The sequence below is a fragment of the Bubalus kerabau genome, chromosome 6 (genome assembly GCF_029407905.1).
Source record: "Bubalus kerabau isolate K-KA32 ecotype Philippines breed swamp buffalo chromosome 6, PCC_UOA_SB_1v2, whole genome shotgun sequence".
NCBI classification, from domain to species: domain Eukaryota; kingdom Metazoa; phylum Chordata; class Mammalia; order Artiodactyla; family Bovidae; genus Bubalus; species Bubalus kerabau.
This window is the reverse complement of record NC_073629.1, coordinates 16,834,095-16,860,137: the sequence shown is the minus strand read 5'-3', so window position 1 is coordinate 16,860,137 and position 26,043 is coordinate 16,834,095. Positions and strand designations below refer to the sequence as shown.

Genomic DNA, 26,043 nt, shown 5'->3' with positions numbered 1-26,043 from the left:
TGCTCCTGAGATGGGCTTTACTCCTGCAGCCTATGGTCTTCAGTCCAGTCTCCCTGGATGCATGTTAAATTTTCCAAGCATCCAAATGGCTGGGGGAAAGACTTCACATTCCACAGGAGAAGCACTGTGGAATATCAGACGGAGACTCAGAAGACCTGGCCTAGCTATTAACTAGCTGTGTGGCCTGGGGAAGCCTAAGGCTCTCTCAGGACAGTGCATCCTCATCCTCAGTACAGTAGTAGAGTGGGAGCAGTCTACTACCACTTTCCACAGCTGGTTTGAGGACCAAGAGAACTAATGCCCACGAAGCAGGCTAATCCCTGCAGTCTGTCAGCACAAGGGGAGGCTGCTTACTCCTGGAGGCCTGGGGCTGAGACAGAGGAGACAGAGACTGGGCAAACGCCAGACTCTGGCTGTGCACAGTCTGCCCACATTCTTTTGTTATCTCTGTCCTCCCGAGCTTCCACTCATGCACGGGCAGACATCAGCTGCTGGTCAGTAACTGAGCTAATTGGTTTTAAAGTCTTTTCCTTATCTTTGCCCCTGACAGGCAGGAGCTATGTAGCAACAGTGTGTCTATGCAGATGGAGAGAGTGGTGACCAGGGACAGGGTGTCCCCACTATGGTCTCCATTCAGTCTCTGGTTGAAGTCAAGGACCTGCTCCGGATCCGCAGCCTCCTGGCCCGGCAGTGCCTGGCGGAGCTTCTGGCTGTGTTTGTGCTCACGGTAGGCGGTCTAATCGAGGGGGAGGAAAGAAAGGAGGTGGGCTCCTCCTAGGGTCCCTACCTCTTCCTCTGGGTGCACTAGGAGGACAACGCCTCCATCAGCCTCTTTTTCCTGCTCTTGTTCCTCTATGCCTCCCCTACCTTCTTGTTTTTATTCCTGTCACTTTCCATCTCTTACCCTCCTTCACTTCCTTTACTCTCCCTCTCTTTCTCCCATCATTTCTCTTTCCCCCTTTCTGTTTTTTCTTGCTGATCCCTCAAGTCCGTTCATCAATCTTGGCCATCCCCTCTCTTCCCAGTCTCTCTCTCCTACGGGTCTCCCAGGCTCCCTATTCTTGGTTCCGTCTTCCTCATCTTTCTTTTCTCCACCAGCTCCTCATACAGGGCTCTTCGGCCCAGGCTGTCACCAGTGGAGGAACCAAAGGAAACTTCTTCACCGTGTTTCTGGCTGGCTCTCTGGGCATTATGCTAGCCATCTATGTGAGTGGTAATGTCTCAGGTCAGTAGGGTGAGGTCATCAGATAGGGTAGGATGTGCACTTGAGTTTGGTAATAGTGAAAAGGGTCCCTTGGTTACTCACAGACATTATCTCCTTGAGCTTGACCAGTGCCCTGGACTGAGATATGCCTCTGGCCCAGTCCAGTCCCTTCTCTCTCTACATCTCGCCCTCCCACTTCACATTAATCCTCCGCTCAGGTAAACAGAGCTCTATGCCAAGGCATCACGAGTAAATGCACTCATCTTGTGTCTCCTACCTAAGCCCTCTGGGGTTCATCTTTGCTTAGACCTCACCAGCTTGTTCCTTAGACTCACATTGCATCAAGTACTGGAATAGAAAGAGCAGACAGACCCAGGTTTGAACTTGGCTTCACTGCATGACCTTAACAAGTCGCTTAACCTCCTAACGCATGTGATGAGAATAGTAACATTTGACTTAAGCGTTGTGGGGAGGAATAGCAGTGTTACTGGTGACCGTGCCTGATAGTGACACTTAATGGATATTGGTTTTCTTTTCTTGATCCTTGAAGAGGCCCACCTGAATCCAGCCTTCTCCCTGCCCATGTGCCTCCAGGGACACCTCCCCTGGGCCAGGTTTCTCAGTTACTCCTTGGTGCAGTTGCTGTCTGCGTTCTGTGCCTCTGGAGTCCCCTGTGCTTTCTATCTGGAGAAGGCGATGGCACCCCACTCCAGTACTCTTGCCTGGAAAATCCCATGGATGGAGGAGCCTGGTAGGCTGCAGTCCATGGGGTCACGAAGAGTCGGACACGACTGAGCGACTTCACTTTGACTTTTCACTTTCATGCATTGGAGAAGGAAATGGCAACCCACTCCAGTGTTCTTGCCTGGACAATCCCAGGGATGGGGGAGCCTGGTGGGCTGCCATCTATGGGGTCACATAGAGTCGGACATGACTGAAGTGACTTAGCAGCAGCATGCTCTCTATCACAGTAACAGAGAACATGGTTGGGGGCACCTGTGTGTGGTTAACGATGCCTTAGAGCAGTTTTGAATGAGCAAAGATGGAAATCCTGGGTGTCCCCTACCCTACAGATGCCCTACAGAACTACCCAGGTGGGAGCCTGACAGCGACTGGTCCCAAGGAGACGGCTTCCATCTTTGCCACCTACCCTGCCCCCTATCTGTCTCTGAGCAATGGCTTCCTGGATCAGGTAGGCATAAGAGGGTGACCCGGGAAAGCCACAACCTTTGCCCTTTTCCCCCTGGAAGCTCGGCCTGCTGTTTAGGCTCTGGGTGGGTTGTGGGGCTGGCTTTATCTTTGCATCTCGCCTTCTGCAGCTGCATGAGTTGGACAAAGTCAGATGCCATGGGGTGGCAGCCTGGAGTGTTTGGGTGAGATAGGGCAGGTGGCGCATCTGGCAGCTGACGGGAGCCCCCCTGCCTCTGTCAACACCAAGGTTCTGGGCACCTGGAAGCTGATGGTGGGGATGGACATCCTGGACACGGAACAAGGGAGTGCCTGCAGGTCTGGAGCCCGTGGTAGTGGGGTTACTGATCCTGGCCGACACGCTATCCATGGGTGCCAACTGTGGGCTCCCAATCAACCCTGTCCAGGACCTCGGCCCACGGCTTTTCACCTAGGTAGCTGGCTGGGGCCCTGAAGTCTTCAGGTAGCCTCCCCTGGTGCTGTCCTTCCACTCACATGCCCCTGCTAAGGGCTCTGACCCTGGGTCTCCAGCTCTCTCCTTTTAAATAGTTCTCTTGGCATCTCAGGACAGTTTGAGCCTCCTCTAAGCCCCAGTTCTCCCTTTATGTCTTGTCCCCTTTTTCCCCTTTTACCCTTTTCACTGAAACAGTAAGATTTAGAGCTTGTGTTCAACAAAATGCATGTATGAGATAATCCCTAAAGATCAAGCTCTCCTGGGGTCTCCTCCTCTCTGAGTGCTATGCTTTGGTGCCACAACACTCTTTCTGGTGTTTCTCACCAGAAACTGCTTTAGGGAGTTTTCTGAATACCTTCAGTTCTTCAGAGGGAAGGCTAAGGGACTAACCCTGATATCTCCCTTCTGTTCTTGTCTGGCAGTGCTGGCAATGGTTGGTGGTGGGTTCCTGTGGTGGGCTCTCTAGTGGGGCCCATGCTTCGCACAGCCACATACCAGCTGCTGGTGGCAAAACACCATCCTGAGGACTCAGAGCCATCCCAGGATCTAGAGTGTGCCCAACAGGAAGCCTCAGACTCGGGAAGTCCGGCCGCAACTCAGCTGCAGGAGAGTAAGCTGTGACTCTGGCAGGACAGTCCTCACCTTCCTCGTGGACACTGAAGAGGGCCAGAGACCCCATGCCTGGTGACAAGATGTTCTTTCTCTTTATTAATACGCCAGGCCCTGGGCAGCTTCTCCGTGTGCTCATCTAGGCATCTCCTCCTCCTAAACTGGGGAGGATGCCTGGACAGGGAGAATGAGGAGGCTCAGGTACCAGCCTCAGTCTTCTCATCCCCCTCCTCGCCCACGCAGGATTTTAGACCCTGGACTTCCAAGAACGTACTTCCTCCAAGTAGCCGCCAGAGGGTGCGCACCATGGAAACCGGATTGGGAAGGCTTCGGGAATCTGCAGGATGGTGGGGGCCGACCATCCTGTGCAGGACATAATCCAGGGGACTTCTTCGAAAGCTTGGCCCCCACTGACTGACTCCCAGCTATCGTAGCCTCAGCGCCGCCCGCCTTTACGCTGACTGGGGCGCCTCGCCCAGATTCAGCCACCCCGCAGATAGTAATTACGGGTGGTGGTAGGGAAACCGCCTCCACCAAGGGGGCGTGGTGGGCGGGGGGGGACGGGAATGGGGGGGGACGGGAAAGGGAGGGCCGCCAGAAGAAGACAGTCAAGTGGCTGGAGACTGAGCAAGATGGAGAAACTGAGGCACGACCCCATACGTAGACATTCCGGGCTGTGTCATTCAAGGAGAGGGTGAACTACAGTGAGAAGAGATGAGCCAGGGCGAGGAGAGAAGGCGAAGGAGCAGAGGGCCCCGAGCGGAAAGAGGAGGAGTAAAGGCCAGCTGGCGCGGAGGAAAATTCTCGTCGTTCAGCGCTTCCTCAACTCTCACACACCTCCCCGACGAAGAGAGGTCTCTTTTAGCAGAGAAGGAGCGTTCTTCTGTTTCCCTTTTTTCAAATTAAAAATAAAAAATCTCAGAGCTATCTTGCCTCCAGACTTTTTTTTTTTTTTTTTTTTGGACCGGGGATGGATGCATCTGGGAGTGGGTGGGGCGGGGATCGCGGCCTCGCAGTGCTGAGCATCAGCGGGGTTAAGACCCTCCCCCTGCCCCGCACAAAGATGGCGGCTCCCGCCTTCCCCCTTCCTCACCCCTCCCCAAAACCCCCTCCCGCCCCCCGCCCTCTCCCGCCACCTCCGTCACTTCCGCCCCGCCGTGGCCGAAACTGACACAAAGTAGCGGGCCGAGGCCCCGGGGGGAGAGGGGCTGCAGCTGGGGGGGGCGGGAGCCCGCGGGGAGGTGAGCCGAGCGCCCCCCGCCCCAGCCCCCGGCATGGGCAGGACGGGGCCGCCGGGGCGGGCGCCGAGCGCCGAGCGCTGAGCGCTGAGGTGAGGCGGGGGCAGCAGCCCAGGAGCGCGGGGCCGGGCGGGCAGGGGGAGATACGGCTGCGGACTCCGGGGTGGAGTGGCCGGGGAGGACCGGGAGGGAATGGGGAGTCGGAGCTGCGGTGAGACGGAGGTGAGGGACTGGATGATTGGAGAGAAGATGGTGTTGGGTGCCTGAGAGTGGGGGAGATTCGGGAGGCCGTCCACAGGACGGGAGGGTGGGGTGCTGGCGGGGCGCGGGAGACCGTCGAAGGGGCGCTGGAGTGCCAAGGAGGAGCTCAGAACCGCCCAGAGAGTTTCGGGGGTGAGGAGCGTACTCGGGGTCCTAAGGTTTGGGCGCCTGCAGAAGGGAGTTAGGGAATAGCAGGCTTTGTCTCTGTAAGGTGGAGGTCTCTGTGCGTGAGGAAACCGAGGTTCAAGGAGAGGTAGTAGCGCTGGGAGTGAGTCCCGGGTTCTGTCCTTGACGATGGAAAGCGGCCAGGTGTCGGTGGCAAGTGAGCTGGGGGTCCTGGATTCCCTTCCTTTCTGTTTGCCTGACCTGCCCATAAATGTCCCTTGCCAGCTTCCTCTGAAACAAGGAGTCAGGCTTCCTGGGTTTGGGCTGAAGGGGAGTAGGGGCCAGGCCTAAAGGAGGAGCCGGTTTTCCTCCACGGAGCATTGCCTTCTTCCCAGAGCTGGCTATTTTTATCCCAAATGTGGCTGCAGAGGGGGCTGGGGCAGGGTGACGGGGCAGAGCGACGTGGCTAATGGGCCTGGGTTCAGAAAACCTAGGCTGTGTGAGACTGGGAAGGAGAAGTGAGAGAGGGTCCCTGTTCCCAGGTCTCCCTCCTCCCTTTCCTTCCTATTATGGCCCCCCAGAGGGGGTGAAGTCTGGGGCCAAGCCAGCTTTCAGTCTCCCCAGGGTCTCAGAGGTAAAACAGCTTTCCTGGTTGATGTCCAAGCTCCTGACTCCTGAGAGCCTTGCCGCTCCTTCATTAACTCTTTCTTAGGACTCCAACCCAGATCTTGGGGCTGATAGTGCCTCTAGATGAGGGCGGGGCTGGCTATGGAACTTGTGATGCCCACCCTTGCATCCTCTCTCTTAACCTCTCCCTTCATGCCCCACCTCCCATGACTCATACTGTAGACTGGGTGGAGACCCTGGCTGGGGGCCCTGTAAGAGGGCTTGGCATCTTGGAAGAGGCTTTTCTTCCTGAGCCAGTCACCCTTGGTTGCCAGAGTTGGGGAGGGTCAGAGAAGTATTACCTGATTGGGGTTCAGGAAGGGAGTCCAGCTTAGTGAACGAAGAACTGGTGTGGGTGATGGCCTTGCCCAGAGTGTGTAATTATAGAGGTTGGGCAGACAGACAATTAGTATCTCTTGGGGCTGACAGGCTGGAGGAGTGTTCCCAGGAGGCTGGAGACAGGGGAACCAAAGGGGAGGAAGACTCTCCACCCAGACAAAGAAAGAGGAGGTGACTAGAGGACCCAGGACCTGGCTGGCAGTTTCCTTTGGGTCAGGCTAGGATGAGGCTCTGTGACTGTGTCTTACAGGCCAGGCGTTTTACCTTTTTTAGGTGAAAGGAAGAACATGGGGAGATAGAAAGAAGCAGAAATCCATCTGATGTTCCCTGAGCTTGCAACCCAGTGCCATACTGACTAGACTGGGGTTAGGGTGGAAGAGAGAGAGAGGGATGCCTCTCCATCAGGGTTGAGAAGACCCCTTTGTTGGTCCAGAAGGGCAGATGTCCCAGACTGAGAGGAAGTGGTTTGGGGACTCTGTGTGCAGGAAGTGAAGGCCATGCCTCTACAGTGAACTCCTCTAGAGGTGATAATGGAAGCCTTAGTTATGGGGAGAGGGGTAGTGGGAAGATTATAAGCTTTTTGAGAAGGGTGGTGCCTGCCCACCGTTTCCTGATGCTCTGCCAGGTGTTTCCTGGCTCATGTTCCCTCAGCCCCACCCCTTGGTGGAAATTCTGCTTTCCAGTAAACACAGGCACCCACTCTTTGCCACCAGGAGAGCACTCAGAGCATCCATGGTCCCTGGGGTGGCTACTTTTGGAGCTGTGCCCCTCCTGTCCATATCTGTCCTCCTCTCTTTGTGCCCTTCCTTTCCCTGCAAGTCTTGGTTTTTATAAAGTGTCAGTGCCCCTATGTTATCCAAGGCAGAGGCATTGGGGGAAGTGGTGGGGAAGTCCCCTCTTTTTCAGGGACCTATTTGGGGCAGTGAGAGCAGAGAGTTGGTGTGGAGTTAGTGGGGAAGGCTGGGGAGGGGCAGGATCGGAACCGGGGAGGAGTCTGAAAAGGGGAATGAAGGGTTACCCTCAGCTTCCTGACCTCACGCATTTGTCACCTTCTGCAGGGTCTCCCATGGGATTGCTGGGACCTTGCTGTGTGAGATGGCACTGTGTGCAAAAAAGCGCCCCCCAGGTAAGACAGTCAGAAGGTGGGGGTCGGGGAATCCCTGGGACCATCTGGAGTGGGTGTTTTTATGGCTCAGGGAGCACAGGGCACAGGGAGGAGGACCGACACAGGTAATGGGTCTGAAGGAGGGTAGATTGCAGCCCCTATCCATCCTGGGGGAAGCCTTAGGAAACCATACTCTTCCCCTTGATTCTCTAAGCTGGTTTTCTCCCCCAGGAGCGTGCTGAGGACTCGCCCTTCACCCCCAAACACATAGACTTTTATCTCGGGGCACCTGGAGCGCCTATTCTCTGTTTTGGGGAGTCCGGGGTGCTGTGTTCCCACCGTCACCCCTCTGTCCTCACACTTCATCTCCTCCCCTCATTTTCCCAACCATCCCGGTCCTTCTTGTTTTCCTGCGGGCGGGGGTGGGGGTGGGAGGCGGTGGGATGAAAGCGGTTGCCCTGGACAACGCTGGCAGTCCCCTCACCCGCATTGGCCGGGAGGAGGGAGGCGGGGCTCAGTGCTGGCTTTCGCCTACGCGGCGCGCTGGCAAGGCGGCTGCCCCTGCAGTCGGGGGAGCGGGTGGGGGCGGAGCCTGGGGCGTGCGCGCAGAGTCCCGGGCCACTCAGCGCGCGCCTGCGTCCGCGGGGGGCGACGGGGGCGGTGGCGGCGCATCTGAGCGCGCGGCGTCGCCGAGTGCGGGCGGCCGCGGGGATGGCCGGGGCTGCAGGTGGGGCGCGCGCCCGACGGCCGGGGCTCCCCTCTGAGCGGCCGCAGCTCCTGTGCCTCCCCGGGGGGCCGCCCCGTCGGAGCCGCTGAGGCCGAGGACAGACCGACAGACAGCCTGCCCTCCCCCCGCTCAAACTGGGGTCATGACGGTCCCCAAGGAGATGCCCGAGAAGTGGGCCCGGGCCGGGGCGCCCCCCTCCTGGAGCAGAAAGAAACCCTCCTGGGGGACAGGTAACGGGAGGCAGCTACTGGCAACTCTCCTGAGCCCTTAGTTTCCCCACTCCCACCCTCCCATTCGCTTGTCTCCGACCTCCCCAGCGTTCCCATATCCTCTGCAGACCCAGAGATCCTGGCTCTGAAGGGTCTGGTCTCTACGTCTCCCTTTGCATGCTCCTTGTTGACTGCGCAGGCGACTCGGCCTGACGGGTCCCCTTTGGGGAAGTTTTGGGAGTAAAGTGACCAGGCAGGGAGGGAGCACGCTGGGTAGGCAGAGGATGCTGTGGTCTGAGGTTTTGCTACTGCAGTGTGCCCTGCAGGGTGCTGGGGAGCGTGAGGGAAGGCATCCGGAATGCTGCTTTATACTTTGGGTCAGGTTTGTCATGATGTTTACTGCCTAACCAGGGTACCCTGTTTCTCAGCCTGTGGTCGTGACCACCAGAGTCGGGCTGGAGAACCCATCTAGGACCCTTCCTAGGACACCTCTATGTTCTGGGACCTGAACTTGGTGCCTGCAGTCCCAGATCTGTGGGTGTTCAGAATAGGTGTAGTTCATTAGTCACTTGGTTAGTGACAGATGTGTTGTTTTAGGGGAAATACGTGCAGACAGCACAAGAAAGGTTACGGTGAGAGAGCGACTGCTTCAACTACATCCCATTCTTCCCTCTTTCATCTCTGTCTCAGTCTGCATGACCCATATCCCTGACCACCCCCTCTCCTACTTGAAGACGAGCTTTGAAATAAGATGATGTCATCGTGGGCCAGTCAGAAGCCGCTGCTGGTGACATGTGACAAGCAGAGGCGTCTGTAGGGGGAACTGCACGTGGGGCTGGGATGCTGCCGCAAAGCAGTTCCAGGGCACCGTGACCCTCCGTCTTGCCACCCACCCCACCCACTGGGTTAGGAGGAGGGTGGTACCAGGGCTGGAGCTGCGGGGGGTCCCGGGACAAGGAAGCTTAGTGTCTTCAGCTGCTATTCCCCTGGAGATTCCTGGGACTGTTAATTTCTACAGCATTAATTAAAGGGATGGGGGCGAGAAACCGGTGCCCCCAGTGGGAGACCTTGACAGTTGTTGGTGAGGAAAGGAGAAAGGCATCCTGTCCTCTGAGTGTCACACCTGCAGAGCCCAGTGGTCAGGCTGGTGGTGAGAGGCGGACTAGAGGGAAGAATTCAGTGACACCTCAGGTGTGCCACTAAACTCCTTAAAACTGTGTGCCATGGAAGGAACCAGGGGCTCTCAGTGGAAAACCCACAGTGGGGTGGGCCTCAGTCTGCTCCTGACTGCAGCATCATTCTCTTGCAGAAGAAGAAAGGAGGGCGCGGGCCAATGACCGAGAATACAATGAGAAATTCCAGTATGCGGTGAGAGGCCCCAGACCACCTGTGCCCTCTTCCTGGGTCGGGAAGGAAGGACAGGTGCATCCTGTCCGTCCCTTGTGGGGGTGGAGGGCTGACTGCTGGGAGGGTGCTTGGGGGAGGGGAAGGCAGCCTCCTTGCCACTTGTCATCTGCTGCTCTGCTGAATTTTTCATGCCCTGACCTGTCAGTGAAGCAGGATCCCATGAGACCGTTGACCCCATGAGACTCTCTTCTTTCCCCCTCTTTCCCCCTCTTATACCTCCTGGCTTTAGGGGACACAGGTTTGGAAAGTGTAGCTGAAGGGGGCAGCCTCAGTCTGGCTCTGGGTTGGCATTGGAGAGCACCTCATGATCTTCTCTTCCCCCTGCCACAGAGTAACTGCATCAAGACCTCCAAGTACAATATTCTCACCTTCCTGCCTGTCAACCTCTTTGAGCAGTTCCAGGAAGTGGCCAATACCTACTTCCTGTTCCTTCTCATTCTGCAGGTAAGCGACCTCTGGTAAAATTAAACCCTTTGCAATTAATTCACAAAGCTGACTAAAGTCAAGGAGGAGAAAGGTCTGGGGGAGCCGAGGACAGGGTTTCAGAGGCATGCGTTCTCTGTCCTTTTTTTCCAGTTGATCCCACAGATCTCTTCCCTGTCCTGGTTCACCACCATTGTGCCTTTGGTTCTCGTCCTCACCATCACAGCTGTTAAAGATGCCACTGATGACTATGTGAGTGGCTTTCCTTCTCACACTGTTCCCCACCCTACCCCGGCCCCGCAACACACCCTCCTCCACTTAGCAGAGTTCCTCAGTGACCTTACCATCCCTTACCTGGTCCTCTAGGTCTATGGTATCTTGGCCGAGAGTAGGGTGGGGGAATCGGGGAGGGAGTAGACCTGTGAACAGGTGTATACATGGTGGCACCCAGCATGTTCTGCTTCCCGCTGATCAGCTAAGTCCCTTGGAGCAGGAGAAGGTGGCTTACCTTGCTTTCCTCCCTTCAGTTCCGCCACAAGAGCGATAACCAAGTGAATAACCGTCAGTCTCAGGTGCTGATCAACGGAATGTGAGTGCTTGTTTAAGACTGAGGGCCTTGGAAAGGAAAAGGGTCCCCTGGGAACTTCTCTAACTACTGACGGCCTTTGCTCTATCTTCTCCTTGCCTCAGCCTCCAGCAGGAGCAGTGGATGAATGTCTGTGTTGGTGATATTATCAAGCTAGAAAACAACCAGTTTGTGGCGGTAAGGGACCAGGTGCCCCTCTAGGCCTACGGGGCTCTCCCTTTTTTTTTTTTTGGGCAGAAAGGAATGAGTCTTTCCTGTTGACGATTGCCTCTTAAACACTCATGGGAGGAAACTTTCTTGAGTGGGAAGCTTCTGTGTCATAGTAATATGCCTCCTTTCTAGCCGTTCATGTGCTTGGGACTAAGCAGACCAAGAGTGCTTAGTGGAAGGAGGGATCATCAGAGAGTCCATCGGGGTGGAGGTCTGGGTCTTCAGCCTTCTCATTAGGTCTTCTTCCTAGGCGGATCTCCTCCTCCTTTCCAGTAGCGAGCCCCATGGGCTGTGTTACATAGAGACAGCAGAACTTGATGGGTGAGTTGCATGCTCAGTGTCCTCTCCTTCCTCCTGTGGGCTAGCAGGCTTGTTTCTGAAAATGGTCCCCAGGTCTGGAGTCTGTACCTTTTGGAACATCTCTGGGTAAGAAAGGCTTTGGGTGTGTAGAAGTGTTCATTTCAGTTCAGTCAGTTCAGTCACTCAGTTGTGTCCGACTCTTTGCAGCCCTATGAATTGCAGCACGCCAGGCCTCCCTGTCCATCACCAACTCCCGGAGTTCACTCAGACTCACATCCATCGAGTCAGTGATGCCATCCAGCCATCTCATCCTCTGTCGTCCCCTTTTCCTCCTGCCCCCAATCCCTCCCAGCATCAGAGTCTTTTCCAATGAGTCAACTCTTCACATGAGGTGGCCAAAGTACTGGAGTTTCAGCTTTAGCATCATTCCTTCCAAAGAAATCCCAGGGCTGATCTCCTTCAGAATGGACTGGTTGGATCTGCTTGCAGTCCAAGGGACTCTCAAGAGTCTTCTCCAACACCGCAGTTCAAAAGCATCAATGCTTTGGTGCTCAGCTTTCTTCACAGTCCAACTCTCACATCCATACATGACCACAGGAAAAACCATAGCCTTGACTAGACGGACCTTGGTTGGCAAAGTAATGTCTCTGCTTTTCAATATGCTGTCTAGGTTGGTTATAACTTTCCTTCCAAGGAGTAAGCGTCTTTTAATTTCATGGCTGCAGTCACCATCTGCAGTGATTTTGGAGCCCAGAAAAGTAGTCTGACACTGTTTCCACTGTTTGCCTATCTGTGACCTACCCAGTAATGCCTGGGGGTGGTGATGCTCCATGTTCAGGTGTCCCCAGGTAGAGTCTAAAGGAAAGGAAGGGAATCAGGACTCAGGACACTCTCCTTCCAGAGAGACCAACATGAAGGTGCGGCAGGCGATTCCAGTCACCTCGGAATTGGGAGACATCAGTAAGCTTGCCAAGTTTGATGGTAAGTAGTGTTGGAGAAGCAGCTTTCAGGAAGAGGAGATGTCTTGGGTTTGGGGATCTAAATTGTGCCTTCTCTTTTTGGCTTCTTTTTGCTGTGACTATACAGCTCCCTGGACTCTTTTGGGTGGTTGGGGAGGTGCCGAGGGGTTCAGGAATGCTGGGGGGCTATCACTTAACTTTTGAATTGATGGTCATTTCAAGAGCTCATGGCTGCTAGCTGCCTCTTTGCTGTACATGTTGAGAGAAATTCAGCTTATTCTTATTTCTTATACATGCTTCTTCTAACAAGACAAACTATGTAGCACAGAAAAGAGAAAGCTCTCCTGCCCTCCAAGTCCTGCCTCCTCAGGGTTGTCAGGTTAACTGGCAGTGTAGTGTGTATTCATCCACACTTTTCTGTTTATACACACGTGAGCATAAATCAGTGGGATCATACTGTACTGAAATCTTTTCAACCAGCGTTTCTATACTTCTTAAATTCATCAGAAGTATCTTATCACATCTCTATGTAAAGAAGTTTATACCATTCTTTTTCATAACTATATAATGTTTCATAGAATTGAGGCTTTGTCATTTATTCAGCTCTTCCATGACTGTTCAGTTGTTTCAGTCTTTTGCTGTTCAAATAATGCTTCAATAAAATTCTTGCAAGCTATGCTATTATCTGTGTAGAACGAGTCCCCAAAGTGGGATTACTGGGTCCGAGGGTATGTGTGCCTTTAATAGGGATTCATGCTGCCTCCTTCCTTCCCCAGAAAGTTGCACCAGCGGTGTGCGCATGGGCCCGCATCCTAACCCCCTCTCGCCGCAGCTGGTTGTTCTGTGCTGTTGTCTCATGGTCAAGCTACAGACCACACCTCGAGCAGGTGCGCTCCTGTCTTCCCTTCAGGTGAAGTGATCTGCGAACCTCCCAACAACAAGCTGGACAAATTCAGCGGAACCCTCTACTGGAAGGAGAACAAGTTCCCCCTGAGCAACCAGAACATGCTGCTGCGGGGCTGCGTGCTGCGAAACACCGAGTGGTGCTTCGGGCTGGTCATCTTTGCAGGTGAGCCTCCTCGGGCCCAGAGAGAGAAGGGCGAGATTGGTGCCTCTGCTGGCCTTCGGGAACGTGGGAAGAGACTCGAGTGGGTCCTGGAGCCAAGCCTCTCATCCAGCCAGTGTCTCTCTTCCACCCTGAGGTCCTATAGACTGGATACCCGGGCAGAAGCCCAGAGGCAGATTCGTTGTTCGGCTTTCCCAGCCCTTCCCATGCCTTTCTAGGTCCTGACACTAAGCTGATGCAGAACAGTGGCAGGACAAAATTCAAGAGAACAAGTATTGATCGCCTAATGAACACACTGGTGCTCTGGGTAAGGCTTCCCACAAACGGTTCCTGCCTCTGCCCTTCTGGTTGTCCTTGGGCGGGTCCCGTTACTCCCATCTCTCCTCCCTGGTCAGTAGTCAGTCTTCAGGTTTTAGCTTTAAAGCCACTGGCAGGTCAGCCACTCAAAGGCAGTGTTTATTTCAGGCTCCTTTTGGATTTGGAAGATGTTATTTAAAAAACCTTTGGAACATGTATGAATGAACAACTTAAAGTTAAAACAAATCTGCTGTTCTCTGGATTCCAGTTATGATGGTGACCTAGTCTAGCATGTGACTTTCTGTTTGCTTTTCCCAGGGACAAGGCGGCCTTCATGGGTATGGAGAGGGAATTAAAAGAAAAATTTCCATTTGGATGATGGAGAACAGGGTCTTTTCCCCTGACTTCCAGGAGCAAAGGATCCCAAGGGAAAAGTTTCTGTTTTAGTTGTTGGCAGTTCCTGAATCCTTCTCTTGTTTTGCTAGAAACCTGAGCTCCTTGTTGAGCTCCACTCCCCTTCTTGCACCCCCACTGCCTGCTGCCTGCCCCCCACATGCCAGCTTGCTAAGGCTGGGGCAGCCTCCTGTGAGACAGTTTCCTCCCCGGCCTTAAAGGGTTTGCAGAAACCCAGTCTGAGAGGCTATCAGGCCAAGACTCTTAGCGCCCCCTGGTGGTCCTTGGGCATCAGGATGGTTTCTGCTTTGCTTCAAAGCATCTGGAGTGGAGGCAGCTTGGAAGATAGATGTCTGAAATCATGCAGTGGTCTCAATTTTTTTCTTTCAAAAGCTCTCTTATGATTCTTCTTCAAGCTTTGCAGGGTTTTTGACTGTTAAGTCTGAATTTATGAAGACACAATTTGTGTCCCCGGTTAAAAATTTTTTTTGGTTGGGAAATCCCTGGTGATCCAGTGGTCAGGACTCCACAGTTCCACTGCAGGGGGCAGGAAACTAAGGTCCCATGTGCCGCGTGGTATGGCCAAAAAAAATTTTTTTTTAATTTTTGGCAATCTGTATGAGATAATGAACATTTCAGAAACATGGCATTTTTGTTGGCTTGTAGAGACTTAGCTCTGGTAAATGGGTGATTTCCAGTAGGCTTCTTTGGTATGTTGAAAGTAACTTACCTTGACCCTTACCATCTTTGAAGTCTCCTGAGGGTTCTAGAATATCAGAATGGAAACTACACAACCCTTTCAGCTTCCTCAGAACACAGTTGAGAAAAGCATTGCAAGAGAAGGCCACGTGCCCGTTGATCACCAGTTCTGGGTGCTTCCCACTAGAGCATGTGACCATTTTAAAGATACCTGAGCCTTTGAGGGCTCTGGGTACCGATGGTAACCTTCAGGGATTCACTTGGATTTGAGGACTTCCTAAGGGCTTCCTTGGTTTTGCAGCTTAGCCTCTGCTTTTCATTCCTCTGCAGATTTTTGGATTCTTGGTCTGCATGGGGGTGATCCTGGCCATTGGCAATGCCATCTGGGAACATGAGGTGGGGACACGCTTCCAGGTCTACCTGCCCTGGGATGAGGCGGTGGACAGTGCCTTCTTCTCTGGCTTCCTCTCCTTCTGGTCCTACATCATCATCCTCAACACCGTCGTGCCCATATCGCTCTATGTCAGGTATGCTGTCTCTCTGCCCTGGGGTCTCTCCAGGGAGCTCGGGTGGTCCCTTGCCAGACTTCTCTCTTCCGTGAAGGTGAAATCCTCGAGAGGGAACTTGGGGTCCTCTCCTTCCTGTGCTGTGAACATTTTATGTTATCTGTGTATCTTCATGGGCAAAGCAGACTTCACTGCAGTTTCTTGGCACTTTGGATTGTATTAGAACAAAAATCATGTTGATTTATATAGCACATACTCATCGCATGCTGACTGTGCAAAGCAGCAGGCTAGGTGCGGTGGCACAAAGATGTATTAGGAATGGGTTTCCTTCCCTCCAGGAGCTTCAGTCTAGTAGAGGGAGCTAAATCTGATTACATTATGAAACAAAATGGGGACTAGTGCTGTTAAGAGTCATCCTGCCTTCAGTGTTATGCTTATGTGTGAAGCAAGGGGACACAATTGATACATAACATAGCCTCTGCCTTCAAAAGCAGCAGACTGGTGCAGGAGGAGAGGTGCAGACAGTGTAAGACACCAGTGCATCCCAGTGAGATACCCCAGAGGCACAGAGTGCCATGAAGACTGGAAGCACATTACTCCCCATGCAGTTACTCAGGGAGGACATCTCTGAAGAGGTGGCTGCTAAACGGGACTTTGAGTGGTGGCGGGGAGGGGCGAAGGTGAGCCTGGAGGAGAGGGCTGCACACAAAGGCACGGAGATAGGGACCTCGGAATGGTTGGTCCTGGGGCAGTTTGGCAAGAGCGTGGACCCTGAGTGGGGGCCTATGAGACAGAGAGCTGGGAACATCAGCATGTTCCCTGTTGTGAAGGATCTTGAATCTTTGCCAGTGGACATTCACTCAGTAAACCATTAAAAGATTCTTTAAAAAAAAAAAATCTAAAGGATGTTTTAAGAAATGTTGGCTGGCAGTGGCATACGGCATAGATAGGAGTAAGAGGACGTCGAGGGTTTTTTTTGGGAAAGAAACTGTTAACAGAGTAAAGAGAGGAAGGGGGAGTGCTGGAGGGAGAAAGAATGGCAAGAAGAGAGGCGAGCTCTTTGTATGCCTTGCGCTTGAGACAAGAGAACCTGTGCCTTTTGTAAATTTATCAAATTGTAGACTTTATTGTTTTTTTTTGGCTGTGCGGCTTGTGGCATCTTAGTTCCCCGTCCGGGGATCAACCCTGGCCCTCAACAGTGAAAGCTCAGAGTCCTAACCACTGCAGCAGTGGTTAGGGAATCCAGGATTCCCAACCCGTGACATTGTTGAGGACATCAGAGGGATGCTCAGAACTCTTCCCTTATGGTTTCTCTTGTTCACACAGATTTCCCAGATAGTCTCCTTGGACCTCCCACTCACACCCGAGTCCCAGTGTTGCTGACAGCGGGCAGGAGATAAGGATTCTCTGTGCTGAGGGTGGACAGTGGGGCTTCTGTGAAGCATTAGGAGGAGACTCGGAAGGCTTGGGGTTTAGTCCTGCCCCCTCAGTAGCCACCTGACCTCAGGCAAATCCACAGTCACTTAGGGCCTTGGTTTTCTCACGTAAAATGGGACAAGTTCCATCCTCTTCATAGGAACATCTTGGTATAATAGATTGGAAAATACATTTTAAAAATTAAAATGTAATTTCATTTTTACTGGGACTTCCCGGGCAGTCCAGTGGTTAAGACCCAGTGCTTCCAGTCCAGGGGGCACAGGTTTGATCTCTGGTCATTTGGGAAAACTAAGATCCTACATGCTGAGTGACACGGTCAAAAAATGATTAAAAAAAAAATTTTAATTACTGTACAAATATCGGGTGGTAGCATGTCCATCGTTATCCGCGACTCTGGTTCTTTGTTGCTATTTAAATCTTTTCTTGTTTCCAATCTGAATTTTTTTTCCATCTTTGGACTTTGCTGTCTGTGTTTTGTATTCAAGTTCACGTGAAGCCCATGGTAGCTGCCTGAGAAAGTTTTTAAGTCTCCTCAGGTTCCAGTGTGTGTATTTGGGGAGGAGGGCAGGGAGGGGATGCTTGATCAGCCCAGTGGGGCACAGGCCACGAAGGCATTTCCAGCCGGCTCAGTTTTGGCCTGGTAAGGGGATCCTGACAGCAGCCCCAGTCAGGTGGGAAGCAGGGTTCCGGATGTGGCCCCATTGCTTGGCTGGCAGGACCCAGACATTGGGCCGTTTCTGAGATGCTGACAGTCCAGACTGCGAAGGCATTGCCTTGTAAAGAGGATGACGTGAACCGACCTTAGGAGAGCCCCGCGCTGGTGTAGACTGGGGTTGTTCCCTGGACCCTTGAGGCCCCATCCCCTCCTGGAGTCAGCATCTCAGTCTGCCCCGCGTGCTCGCTGAGCATCCCGAGTCGGCTTATGCAGCCCATAGCCGGGCAGCTTGGGTTCGGGCAGTGAGGCGGGGCTCCAGGGCTGCCTTGGTTTCCTCTCCCTGCAGGGCGTGTGTGATGCTGTGGCCCGCACTGCACCCTCATTATTTCTCTCTCTTTTTTTTCTCCTTCTCTCTTGCACTTTCTCTTGTTTTCTCTGCATGGTTTCTGTATTATTAGCCCAGAGGTAAGAACTGGTCGAGTGCCTTGTCCGCAGTCCCTCCTCCTCTGCCTGTGCCGTCTGTCCCGCCTGCCCAGGCCCTTTGCACCTTTTTGTCTGGAGGGCATCGGAGGGTCGGGGTCGGGGACCCCCTTTGCTGGCCGGACGTGGCAGGCTCCACCTTCAGGCTCTCCTTGCCACCCTCCCCAGCCCAGGTGTCCGCTCCGCTCCGTTCTCGTCTCTCCCCAGGTGGAGGGCCTGCAGCGAAGGCCCGTGGGGGTGGGGCCCTGCTCCCCTCCCCGCCCTCAGCCTCACCTCCTGTCCCCTGTGCAGTGTGGAGGTCATCCGCCTGGGCCACAGCTACTTCATCAACTGGGACAAGAAGATGTTCTGCATGAAGAAGCGGACGCCCGCCGAGGCCCGCACCACCACCCTGAACGAGGAGCTGGGCCAGGTGGAGTACATCTTCTCTGACAAGACGGGCACCCTGACCCAGAACATCATGGTCTTCAACAAGTGCTCCATCAACGGCCGCAGCTATGGTATGGCCACGCCACCAGGGACGAGGGCTGGAAGGACCGTGCTGCCGGGGCTCCCACACTGGTCTCGACATCTGGGCTTTACTTCTTTCCTGCTGGGGTCTGTGGGGCCTTGAGAGGGTCTGCTCTGCACCCAGATCAGGAGGCAGATCCTGACAGTGCTCCCCCCTCTCCTCTGCTGGTGCCTGCACCGCCTCTCAGCTCCAGGCAATGGGGCCGCTCCTTGGCTGTTTGAACAGAAGCCCAGGACGCTGGCTGCTGGGCATCCCGGGCCAGGTGGGACCTTGTCAGGCCTGGCGGAGTGCTAGCCTCTCCCCATGTTGCTGCCCAGGGCCCCTGTGAGTCTCTGGAATGTGACTGTGGCCTTCCCAGTGTGGCCCCAATGCAGTGGCCTAGTGGCTGAGCTGCTGGGATGGCTTGGGGACAGGGTGCGTGGGGTCTTTTATGCCAAGTGAGCCCCTCTCCTAACTGCTTTCTATACTAACCCAGGCTTGGAGGCCAGCGTGTGAGGCTTTGTCTGCTGTGCAGGCCTAAGAGCGAAGGGGCCTGGAGCCCCGGGGGCATGGGTGTGGCCTTGGAGCTGCCCTCTGGGGAGAGCCGGAAGGGGGATGGGGATGGGGAGCCGAGAGTGTCATGGCTTTTGATTCCTGGCGTTCTGAGGACCCAGGGTGCCTGTGCCTCCTGTCTTTCTGTCAGCCGTGTTGAAGCTGGGTGACGTTCACTCGGCCACAAGGGTCGCGGGCCCCAGGTGCCCGCGGGTTCCGTGCTGGCGGCTCCTCCCCCTGCTCTGACAGTGCTCCTCCCTCTGTCCTGGCTGTGTGTAGGTGACGTGTTCGATGTCCTGGGACACAAAGCTGAATTGGGAGAGGTAAGATCCAGCCTCCATACTGGTTCTCTGTGCTAGTTAAACGCAGGCAGGGTGCCTGGCCAGGGTTGGCATAGTCAGGGGGGACATATTGTCTGGTTAGGGTATGGAAGCTGCTCAGAGGAGATGCGTGTGGTAAGGAAGACTTGGTGGCACAGGTGGGAATCTTGAGGTTAGCAGCGGACAGGATGCTGGTAGGGACCGCCCCTCCCCAGGAAGCAGCCTGGGGACCCAGCCTTTCCTGATCATCCTCTTACCTGTTCCAGAGGCCTGAGCCTGTCGACTTCTCCTTTAATCCTCTGGCTGACAAGAAGTTCTTATTTTGGGACCCCACTCTCTTGGAGGCTGTCAAGATGGGGGACCCCCACACCCACGAGTTCTTCCGCCTCCTCTCTCTGTGTCACACCGTCATGTCAGAAGAGAAGAGCGAAGGTGAGCCAAGGTGCTGGCCTGCGCTTCCCCTACCCGACTTGGACTCTCAGGCTTGAGCTGTGCTCTGCCTGTGGCCTGGCCACCTGGGGTTTCCTGGGCAGGAACATATAGCTGGTGGCTGAGAGTGGGGCCACTGATGCCACGTGTGTCCCTCCTCCGCGCCCAGGGGAGCTGTACTACAAAGCCCAGTCGCCGGATGAGGGGGCCTTGGTCACTGCAGCCAGGAACTTTGGTTTCGTATTCCGCTCTCGTACTCCCAAAACCATCACTGTCCACGAGATGGGCACCGCCATCACCTACCAGCTGCTGGCCATCCTGGACTTCAACAATATCCGCAAACGGATGTCGGTCATAGGTGAGGCCGGGATCAGGCTGCTGGGGGCATTTGGGGGCAGCATGCAGGCCTGGGATGGGTGAGGTATACTGGGTGACCTTGGTGTGTTGCAATTCAGAGGCTTTACCTATCTGAATATCCCATTTTTTCCTGGGACATTTTCCCCTTGCCCCACTGACAGTGCGGAATCCAGAGGGGAAGATAAGACTATACTGCAAAGGGGCTGACACCATCTTGCTGGACAGACTCCATCATTCTACCCAAGAGCTGCTCAACACCACCACTGACCATCTGAATGTAGGCATGAGGAAGGGGTCCCTGTGGTTCTGCTGCTCTCAGTGTGGTGGGGGGACTGGGGGCTGACTCTCGTGATTTCTTCCTCCTTTAGGAGTATGCAGGCGAAGGGCTGAGAACCCTGGTCCTGGCCTACAAGGATCTGGATGAAGAATACTACGAGGAGTGGGCCGGGAGACGGCTCCAAGCCAGCCTGGCCCAGGACAGCCGGGACGACCGGCTGGCCAGCGTCTACGAGGAGGTCGAGAGCGACATGATGGTATGGTCTGCAGAGTGGCCCGAAGGTGGGTTAGAGGAGGGCCTGGGCCTGGACTCGTGTGCTAGGAACGCTTGTGGTTATTTTCAGCTGCTGGGTGCCACAGCCATTGAGGACAAGCTTCAGCAAGGGGTTCCGGAGACCATTGCCCTCCTGACTCTGGCCAACATCAAGATCTGGGTGCTGACTGGAGACAAGCAAGGTGAGAGGCCTGTAGGGCAGAGGAGACTGCATCTGGATACAGCACCATGGGGTCCTGGCAAGCCTAGAACACCGGGCTGGCAAGTGCACTGGCTTTGTCGGGGGCCCGTCCAGAGCGCCTGCACTCTCTCTCGGTAGAGACGGCCGTGAACATCGGCTATTCCTGCAAGATGCTGACGGACGACATGACAGAGGTGTTCATAGTCACTGGCCACACGGTTCTGGAAGTGCGAGAGGAGCTCAGGTAAACAGACCTAGATGCTCTGCACCATACCTGGGGGTCACACACAGGTTTGCTGATTGGGCCTGAATCCTGCTCCTGTCCTGGCCAACCATGGTCTTGTTTCCCCTTCACAGGAAAGCCCGGGAGAAGATGATGGATTCGTCCCGTGCTGTGGGCAATGGCTTCACCTACCAGGAGAAACTTTCTTCTTCCAGGCTCAGCTCTGTCCTGGAAGCTGTGGCTGGGGAGTATGCCCTGGTTATCAACGGGCACAGCCTGGTGAGTGTCGCCACCCTTAGCTTGGGCAGGATCTTTTCAGAGAGCAGCTATTATATCTCACCTTGTTCCCATTCCCTGGACTTGACTGGGGCTGTGGTCCTAAAGGAGTTGATCTCCAGGTCTCTCCTGGAGCACATGGAGTTCGCTCAGTGCTATCTGTATTCCAGGCCCACGCGTTAGAGGCAGACATGGAGCTGGAGTTTCTGGAAACCGCCTGTGCCTGCAAAGCTGTCATCTGCTGCCGGGTGACTCCCTTGCAGAAGGCACAGGTGGTGGAACTGGTTAAGAAGTACAAGAAGGCTGTGACCCTGGCCATCGGGGATGGAGCCAACGACGTCAGCATGATCAAAAGTGAGTGTGGACTGTGCAGGTGTGGCAGCTGGGCTCTCAGGCAGGGAGAGAGACCCAGGGAGGAGTGATGACGGAAGGGGCGGACCAGAACATTGTAGGAATCGGACGTGTGCGGCCGTCTTCATCCTCCTGTCGTCTCTTGCGTCTGCAGCGGCTCACATTGGCGTGGGCATCAGCGGGCAGGAAGGGATCCAGGCGGTGCTGGCCTCTGACTACTCCTTCTCCCAGTTCAAGTTCCTGCAGCGCCTTCTGCTGGTGCACGGACGCTGGTCTTACCTGCGCATGTGCAAGTTCCTCTGCTATTTCTTCTACAAGAACTTTGCTTTCACCATGGTCCACTTCTGGTTTGGCTTCTTCTGCGGCTTCTCAGCCCAGGTAATGAGTTCCCCAGTCCCATGGCATGCCTGTCCTTAAGCTCCTTAAGGACGGAGATTCTGTCTGTCCTGTTCATTGCTTGGTCCCCTTAGGATCTAGCTGTTGTCTGATGCATGCATTTAAAAAAAAAAAAGACTTGTTGAAGGAGTGGAGAGCAAGTTCCAGAAAATTCCTCAGGCCTCCACCTGTGCCACGTTGGCTGTCTTCCTCCGCCTGATTTGTAGTGAAGAGAGACTGCGTGTTCACCCTTTTCTTGCTCCCTGTTCTCTTTCCAGACAGTCTATGACCAGTATTTCATCACCCTTTATAATATCGTGTATACCTCCCTCCCAGTCCTGGCTATGGGGGTCTTCGATCAGGTATGGGGAAGTTGGGTGACCGAGTGGGTTGGGAAGAGGGGCATTTCTGCGAGGGAGTCACCCAATAGTGGTGGGCACGTGGCACTTGTGCCCACTGCCTGTGGTCCCTGGGAAGGCAGTTCCGTGAGCTGGGCAGCTGATTGGGCCTCCCTCTCAGCCACTGCTGACCTTAACTTCCTTGGGTTGCTGAACAAAGATTGACTTGGGGCAGTTGGCTTGAGGTTGAGTTTAGCTGCCAAAGAATTTAGAAAAAGGAGGCAGGGACAAAGTCTGCCCCTGTCCCCCCTGAGTTGGGCAGCTTCTGAGCCTCCTGTGCCACTGGCCCTCTGCACACAGGATGTCCCAGAGCAGCGGAGCATGGAGTACCCTAAGTTATACGAGCCAGGCCAGCTGAATCTCCTCTTCAACAAGCGGGAGTTCTTTATCTGCATCGCCCAGGGCATCTACACGTCCGTGCTCATGTTCTTCATCCCCTATGGGGTGTTTGCTGAAGCCACCCGGGATGATGGCACCCAGCTGGCTGACTACCAGTCCTTTGCGGTCACCGTGGCCACTTCGCTGGTCATCGTGGTCAGTGTACAGGTAGGAGGTGGTCCGGGAACTGCCCCCACTCCCGGAAAGAGTGAGCCTCCTGTCCCTGGGGTGCCCTGGACACTACAGTTCTGTTCCTGGGAGGGGGATAGGGTTTGGGGGGGATGCTCCTTCTGCCTGTGATGACTGCTTTTTGCAGATTGGACTGGATACTGGCTACTGGACAGCCATCAACCACTTCTTCATCTGGGGCAGCCTGGCAGTTTACTTTGCCATCCTCTTTGCCATGCACAGCAATGGGCTCTTCGACATGTTTCCAAACCAATTCCGGTTTGTGGGTGAGTCCCTCTGGCTTTCCCTTGAGTCAGTGAAGAATCACAGTCATTCTGGGACTAACAGGGAAGGTAGGCATTTATTCAGTACTCCTTATGTGTCACGTATTCTGGATGCTGCCACGGGGCTCTCGGTGTGGCAGAGACCCGAGCCCAGAGATCTGGTCAGAGATCTGACCCAGCCCCTGGCCTCTCTGGGAAGGACTGGTACAAGAAGAGGAACAGTGATACAGAAATCATTTGAGTGGCATAGGGGCTGGAGGAGTGGAAGAAATGAGGTTGGAAGGTAGGGCTGAGGCAGAGGGTTAGGGATGAAAATCAGTCCAGATCTTTTATAGGTCAAGGCTAAGAACTTAGGGAGTTTTTTTACTTGTAATTTTTCTTTATTTTTGGTTATGCTGGGTCTTCGTTGCTGCTCGTGGGCTTTCTCAGGTTTAGAGAGCGGAGGCTACTCTCCAGTTGCAGTGCACCGGCTGCTCATTGTGGCGGCTTCTCTCGCTGCGGAGCACAGGCTCAGTAGTTGGAGCACACGGGCTTAGTCGCTCCGAGGCATGTGGGATCTTCCTGGATCAGGGATCAAACCCATAGCTCCTGCATTGGCAGGCAGATTCTTTACCACTGAGCCACCAGAGAAGCCCAAAACTTTGGATTTTAGAGGGTTTTGAGCAGGGAAATGTCATAAACTGATTTATGTTTTTAAAGGTTCACTCTTACTGTTTTGTGGATGATAAAAGGTAGAGCACAGAGACTTCCCTGGTGGTCCAGTGGCTAAGACTCAGCTCCCAACGTGGGGGGCTCGGGTTCTATCCCTGATCAGGGAACTAGATGCCGCACGCCCCAACTAAGATTCGGCACAGCCAAATAAAGAGGACAAAGGTGGAAACCTGGGGAGACTAGCTAGGAGGCTGTAGCAGTAATGTAGCAAGTGAGAATGGTGGTGGCTTGGAGTAGAGTGAAAGTGGTGGAACCCCGTAGGTATTCTGGAAATGGAGCTGAAAGATTGGATGGGGGCCTGAGATGGTGGGGGTGGGAACCAGGTTGACTTCAGAGCTTTTACTTGGAGCAGCTTAGTGGCTGGTAGCGTCTCCTGAGCCAGGGAAGATGTGGAGCAAATTGGGAACAGAGGAAACAGTTCACTTTCAGCTGTGTGAAACTGAGATGAACAGAGATGTCAGGTTAAGGCAGTTTAAAAAAAAACAAACAGGTCTGGGGACATCCCTGATGGTCCAGTGGTTAAGACTCCAAACTTCCACTGCAGGGGGCATGGATTCCATCCCTGGCTGGGGGACTAAGATCCTGTATGCTGTGCAGCACAGCCAGAAAAACCCCACAAAAACAAAAGCAGGTCTGAAGTCATTTGGGGAGAGTTTAGAGCTGGAATCCAATTTGGAGATAAATATTTAGGGAGCAGAAAGAGAGGCCAGAGATGACTTAAGTTTTGAGACCGGGGGGGCTGCCAAAAAAAGAAATGGGGCGCTCTAAGGGGCTGCTCTGTGACTCCTGAAGCCCCCGGCTCCTCTTTTCCCAGGTAATGCCCAGAACACCCTGGCCCAGCCGACTGTGTGGCTGACCATCGTGCTTACCACGGTCGTCTGCATCATGCCTGTGGTCGCCTTTCGGTTTCTCAGGCTGAACCTGAAGCCAGATCTCTCGGACACGGTGAGAAGCCGGGCTGTCTGCTTTGGGGATCGGAGATGGTGCGTGCGAACACGGCTGCGGTTTCCATTAAGTGTGTGGGTGATGGTCCCTGTGCCTGCCCAGTCCCTGGTGCTCTAGGTCCCTTCTCCGGGGTAGTATCTGATGCTCATGCGCTGACAAAGGCTCCTTCCCTCATGCTGCCCTGCTCCTGCCAGGTCCGCTACACCCAGCTGGTGAGGAAGAAGCAGAAGGCCCAACACCGCTGCATGAGGCGGGTGGGCCGCACGGGGTCCCGGCGCTCTGGCTACGCCTTCTCCCACCAGGAGGGCTTCGGGGAGCTCATCATGTCTGGCAAGAACATGCGGCTCAGCTCCCTGGCGCTCTCCAGCTTCACCACGCGCTCCAGCTCCAGCTGGATCGAGAGCCTGCGCAGGAAGAAGAGTGACAGTGCCAGCAGCCCCAGTGGAGGGGCCGACAAGCCCCTCAAGGGCTGAAGGCCGGAAGGCGGGCGCTCCGCGCCAGTGGTCAGTCAGCTCACGTGTGGCTGGCCCGCCGCCAAGAGGACGGCGTCTGTCTCAGAGCTGCGGGTCCTCATTCCTTGCCTAGGTCCTCATCCCTTCTCTCCTGGTAGACTGTCCTGCTGGTCCTGCTAGGAGCATCCCCAGCCCAGGGCCCTCCGAGCAGCTGGGAGGGTGGAGGGCGCGGGCCCCAAGGGCAGGGTGGGGCTGGGGCACTGGCCACCAGCCCCCACTGGGGGCTCAGATGTGGACCCAAAAGCAGTAGAAAAACTGTGAGAGATTGTGTCTGTCCCTGCCCTGCCTGGGAGCCCACAGGGAGACTATAATCTCTGTATTTTTTTACTCCCGCTCCCCAGAGGGGCCCCAGAGCCCCTGTTCCTGAATTACACAAGAATGTATCATGCCGGGAAGCCAGAGACCTGCTGGGGCCCTGGGCCCCTCACAGTGTGTGTGTCTCTCCTTGATTTGTGTCTGTGTCCAGTTTGGTTCTGTCTTTTTTATTTTGGCAAGTGGAGGCGGCCTTTATGTGACTTTTATGTTGTGTTGGTGTCTTAACTCTCCGGGGGAAGGGGAGGCCGGCACACCCGGTGCCCTGGCCTGGCCGGGAGGGGAGCGGTTTGGGAGGAGCCCTCCAGCAGCTGATGCCCTTGCCGGACCGAGAGGCTGACCCGGGAGGGAGCTGCCCATCAGCCAGAGGCTGTTGGGAGGATATACAGGGGGGGTTGGGTCCTGTCTCCTTCCTCACCTTGAGAGCGAAGCACTGCCCCCTCCCCGCCTCCCCCCGCCCCACACAACTAACTCCTGGATTCCATAAGTCCTGCTGGTACCGGACTGGAGCCTGGGAGAACGGCCCCGTCCTTCTCAGTGACCGAAAGCTGGGTGTGATAAGTAGTCCTGAAAACATTTTCTTTAATGTCAAATTTAGACTCACGTTCACGGGCAGAGTCCATTCTGACTGTCCTTCTCCCTCCCCGTCGGTGTTTCCAGCACCTGAGGTGCCTGGAACGGGAAGCTGAGCCCCGAGAGCTGAGGCTG

At 54.7% G+C, this 26,043-nt stretch overlaps 2 protein-coding genes across 2 annotated transcripts; both read left to right on the top strand.

The window, feature by feature from the left end:
* Nucleotides 1–622: 622 nt before the first annotated feature.
* Nucleotides 623–4,382, top strand: AQP10 (aquaporin 10). Its single transcript, XM_055586806.1, is given in 10 exon segments — nucleotides 623–727; nucleotides 1,099–1,225; nucleotides 1,755–1,870; nucleotides 2,153–2,174; nucleotides 2,278–2,396; nucleotides 2,643–2,686; nucleotides 2,688–2,855; nucleotides 3,269–3,530; nucleotides 3,699–3,954; nucleotides 4,144–4,382. Coding segments are annotated over 8 exon segments (900 nt in total). The 3' UTR covers nucleotides 3,468–3,530; nucleotides 3,699–3,954; nucleotides 4,144–4,382.
* A 239-nt stretch (nucleotides 4,383–4,621) lies between these two features.
* ATP8B2 (ATPase phospholipid transporting 8B2) lies at nucleotides 4,622–25,541 on the top strand. The gene is made up of 28 exons (XM_055584161.1): nucleotides 4,622–4,785; nucleotides 7,123–7,190; nucleotides 9,415–9,473; nucleotides 9,843–9,956; nucleotides 10,089–10,187; nucleotides 10,463–10,524; nucleotides 10,626–10,698; nucleotides 10,982–11,052; nucleotides 11,933–12,012; nucleotides 12,901–13,059; nucleotides 13,275–13,363; nucleotides 14,776–14,972; nucleotides 17,815–18,023; nucleotides 18,845–18,888; nucleotides 19,152–19,317; nucleotides 19,484–19,672; nucleotides 19,833–19,948; nucleotides 20,040–20,204; nucleotides 20,292–20,403; nucleotides 20,541–20,646; nucleotides 20,760–20,904; nucleotides 21,072–21,255; nucleotides 21,407–21,630; nucleotides 21,906–21,989; nucleotides 22,326–22,571; nucleotides 22,720–22,858; nucleotides 24,381–24,511; nucleotides 24,706–25,541. The coding sequence occupies exons 2-28, from the start codon at nucleotides 7,160–7,162 to the stop codon at nucleotides 24,982–24,984; spliced, it is 3,573 nt and encodes a 1,190-aa protein (XP_055440136.1). The 5' UTR covers nucleotides 4,622–4,785; nucleotides 7,123–7,159; the 3' UTR covers nucleotides 24,985–25,541.
* Nucleotides 25,542–26,043: the final 502 nt, after the last annotated feature.